At 59.0% G+C, this 4,052-nt stretch overlaps 1 protein-coding gene across 1 annotated transcript; it reads right to left on the bottom strand.

The window, feature by feature from the left end:
* Window positions 1–478: 478 nt before the first annotated feature.
* Window positions 479–3,734, bottom strand: LOC120871412 (melanoma antigen preferentially expressed in tumors-like). Its single transcript, XM_040251303.1, is given in 6 exon segments — window positions 479–496; window positions 720–1,388; window positions 1,631–1,643; window positions 2,557–3,055; window positions 3,058–3,161; window positions 3,442–3,734. Coding segments are annotated over 6 exon segments (1,596 nt in total).
* Between the last annotated feature and the right edge of the window lie 318 nt (window positions 3,735–4,052).

The raw sequence follows: 4,052 nt of genomic DNA on the forward strand, positions 1-4,052 counted from the left end.
TAAAGTCAGAGGCGTAGGTGAGAGCATAAAACAGACTCTGGTTTGGGGGTTAGATGCTCGGGAACAGGGGGTTTCCTAAGGCTTGATCACGCCTTTGCGTATGCCAAGCCTCCTTCCTCCTGCCCTTTGCCGTGGGCGGAGCTCCTCGCGCTGGCCCCCAACAGCTCTGCATCTGCTGGATCCCCTGGGGAAAATGCTCGAGTCCAGGGCCCGGGTGGGGTTGGCAGTGAGGGTCCCTGGGAAGAAGGTTCCCTCCAGCGGTGCTCGCTCCTGGACACTTAGTTCGTTCCAGGCCCTGAGGACGCCCCTTGTATATGATGACAGATTGAACAGCCTCAGAAATAAGTGAGGAGGTGGCTGCCCTGGAAATGAGAACCACAGGGAGTGGGTAAATAGTGCCCTGACCTCCTGTAGCCGATCCTTGCCTGTCAGAGAGCGTCTAGGCCCCACTCACACTCAGGCCCTTTTATTTAACCACTCACAGGAGAGTCATGAGCTTAACGGGGAGAATCATGGTCACAGATCACGGAGGACACCAAATGACTGACAGTGGGCTTCCCTTTATTTCCTTGTTAACAATCCAACAGGGGCAAGGACCCCATCAACCTCCAAGCCCAAACGCCCCTCCAAAATTCAGACTCACATTTCTAACTTTGTAGGAACACGTCTCTCCAGAAATCCCACCAACCCCGCCCCCCTGCCCACTCTAACTGTCCCGCGTGCCGGAACAATCGTCCGGAACTGTGGTTTGTGCTCCTGCTAGATGCACTGAGGTCTGGGTGCCAGTGTCCCGGTGCCGGGGTGGGACTAGGCTGGGCTAGGCGGGCGTAGCAGGAGGACAGGATGGGCTCGGTGTCGGCGTCGTAGAAGATCTGGTCACCGCAGTGTGGACAGGGGCTGGTGCTGAACGAGACCATGCTGGCCCGCCCAGAGGCGCACAGCAGCTGCTTGAGCCGGGCGTGCAGCTGAGCCAGGCGGCCCAGGTGCAGCGTGCCGCGCACATCCTCATAGCTCTCCAGGGGTGCGGGGCACAGCATGCGGCTCAGCTTGCTCAGCCCCTCGGTGTGGTGCAGCAGGCTCTCCAGCATGGCCATGGAGATGGGGTTGCTGCAGAAGCTGAAGGTGGTGAGCTGGGAGCAGCAGCTCAGGGAGGGCAGGAGGGCGCTGAACTGGGACTCCATGATGCCACACTCGTCCAGGTACAGGTCCTGCAGGGTGGCCGAGGTCCTCTCGATCAGGACCTGCAGGGGCTCCAAGCTGAGGCTGGTCAGGTTGACCCTGCCGAGGCCCAGGTCCTTCAGCAGGCCGACGCTCGGGCACTGCGACAGGTACATCAGGTCTGACTCCAAAATCAGGCAGTTGGTGATCGACAGGGTCTCCAGAGGGGTCTTCAGGCACCCGGGGAGAGACAGGGCAGTCAGTCCCAGGAACGGAGGTGGCGGGCGGAGGAATGTGGGGAGGAGAGGCCTGTTTCACCGGAACACAGGGCATCTCACTGGCTTCGAGCTGGCCTCTCACCTTCTTGACGGGAAGGCAGGGGGTCTTAAGGGGAAGATCATGCTCACATGGGTATGACCTCCCCCTGCACAAAATGATGAACTGTTTTCAATGTGGGAAACAAACAGTAAACAAGTGTTATATGCCTATTTCAGCTTACTAGGATTTGGTTAGCAGGAATTAAGATGTTTTTACGGGACACGACTAGTGAATTCAACAGCAGGCTGGATGCAGTGGACATGGGCTGGTGGGGATTCCTGAGTGAATATCCCCCAGATATTCGGGGGCCACAAACCATCCATCACCACCTATAATTCTTTTTTTTCTTTCTTTCTTTCTTCTGATTTCTCAGTGAACATATTTATTCCTAATGCTTGGAGTTTGCAGCTGCCAAAAAGGGAATCAATGCAACTCATACAGACAGATTAGGCTGCATCCTCTCAGCTTCTATCACTGTGTTCAAGGCAGAGTGATAACTTGTTACTAAGGATTTCCTACGTATTCAGAAGTCTTAGAGGAAAATAATAATTGTAATTTGGACTTAAACAGATTGGAGCCATTTCAACAATGATGCTCATGTGACTTTTTCTCTTCTCTGGACTGCTTAGGAGCCACAATTTTCCCCTCCTGATCCCTTCTTGTCATCCCCAGAATCACCCACTTCCCACAGCTCACCTGGGGCCTAAAACAGCTCAGGACAGAAGTGGCAGGTGGGAGGGAGAGACAGAGCTTCGGACTTCTTACCTCACGCCTGATGGACCAAAGTCCTTCTCACTTAGTTATCTGTCATCGTCTCAGCTAAGACATCACTCTCACAAAGAATTCCCAAGGGCATCACACCTGACCCCCACTATGCGGACTCCCAGCAAGAAGTCCCCTTTGACAGCATCTAACCTGGGCCATGTCTCTGACCCTGACCAGGGAGGTGACCTGACAAGATGCCAGGGGACAGAGCAGCGGCATCCTGAGGACTTCCGAGCGGCCCGAGCACCCTGGCAATGTCCCCAGCGGGCACGAAACGAGAGAGGCCCACTCTGGTCTGCAGAGCTGGCGCCTCACCTGAGCACCTGGTGCAGCCGGCCCTCCAGGAAGATGGAGTCCAGGTAGGGCTCCTGCAGGTGGGGCAGGCTCAGGAACTGGGCGGTGAGCTGGCCGACGCAGTGCTCCTCCTGGGCGGGGGCCGTGTGCGGCAACACGTGGATGTGAGACAGCAGCAGCCGGCGCAGGTTGCCCATCCGGCCCAGGTGTGACACAAACCTGCCCACCGTGGCCAGCTTCCAGGTGCAGTTCACCTCCAGGTCCTGGATGGAGTCCAGCCGCGCCAGCTTCAGGGTCCTCCTGACGCTCTGCACGGGCATGGCAAAGACCCTCAGCTTCCGGCAGCGCAGGTGCAGCAGGCCCCTCCTCTGCTTGGCCTTCTTCAGCAGGTAGCTGAGGGTCTCGTCCCAGGTGTCCTCCTTGAGCCACAGGTTGACCAGCACCTCCATAGGGGCCCGCGCCGGCTTCAGCCCCACCTTGGAACCCTCCACCCTGCGCCTGTTCTGCATGGGCTGGGCTGGCTCGGCTCCAGCAGCGAGGACACGCTGGCCTTGATGCCGGACGACACGGTCCAGAAGTCCTGGTGGGCGTTCCAGCGCAAGTCCAGCATGTGCAGCTTCCACCGCCTGCGGGGCCGCAGGGGACGCGCTGAGCTGTGCAGAGGCCGACCGGCACCGAGACCCCTCGGGGGCTCTGCAGTCCACACGCCACAGCTCCTCTGGGTTCCGGGCCCCCTTGGTCCCCACTTTAAGGGACACTGGGGGGCCCACGTGCCTTTTGTCCCCTCTGCCCCTGAACCAGTCCTGTACACTGGAATGCCTGTTCCCAGGTGACCCCTCACCCTCCTGCCCTGGCTGCATCTTGCTCACACTCCCAGGCCCCACCAGTCTGCCAGGTCGACCTTACCTGGGGCGGACCTCCTGAGCAAGCAGGACGTCCAGGCCTTCGAGTGCAGCCTGGAAGGTCTCCAGATGAGGCTGGTGGTCCTTCATCACGGACCCCAGAGGGAGGCAGGGGAAGGGCCAGGCCTGCACCATCGCCTTCAGGGCCTGGGTGTGCCTCCCGGCAAAGGCCGCTGTAAACAGCAGTGGGAAGAGCTCAATGGGCAGCTCCTCCAGGGCCGCAATGGCCAAGGCCTCATTCCGCAGCAGGCTCTGGCCGGCCAGCTCCAGGAGTCGGGGCGGGGCCCGGACAACCATCCTGAAGAACCTACTCCAGAACGAGTCCCGGGGGGATGTCAGAGAGCAAGGGGTGGGGGGTCCTTCTCCGGCCAAGGAACCAGGGAGACCCTGCTGTCCCTCCACCCTCAGGGAACCCAAGGCAGGGTCAGAGACTTCCTGTGGCCACAAAGTCACAGCTTTGGCCCCACTGGTACCAGGACAAGCATCTCTCCAGGCAGCAACAAAGGGACAAGGTGACCTCTTTCCCCATCCCATATCTACCGGCTGCTGCATTTAATCCCAGCCCTGCTGGTCGGTAGATACCTAGGAGTCTGACAACTGACCCAACTCTCTTCA

This window comes from Oryx dammah, unplaced genomic scaffold, assembly GCF_014754425.2.
Source record: "Oryx dammah isolate SB20612 unplaced genomic scaffold, SCBI_Odam_1.1 HiC_scaffold_12, whole genome shotgun sequence".
Lineage (NCBI taxonomy): Eukaryota > Metazoa > Chordata > Mammalia > Artiodactyla > Bovidae > Oryx > Oryx dammah.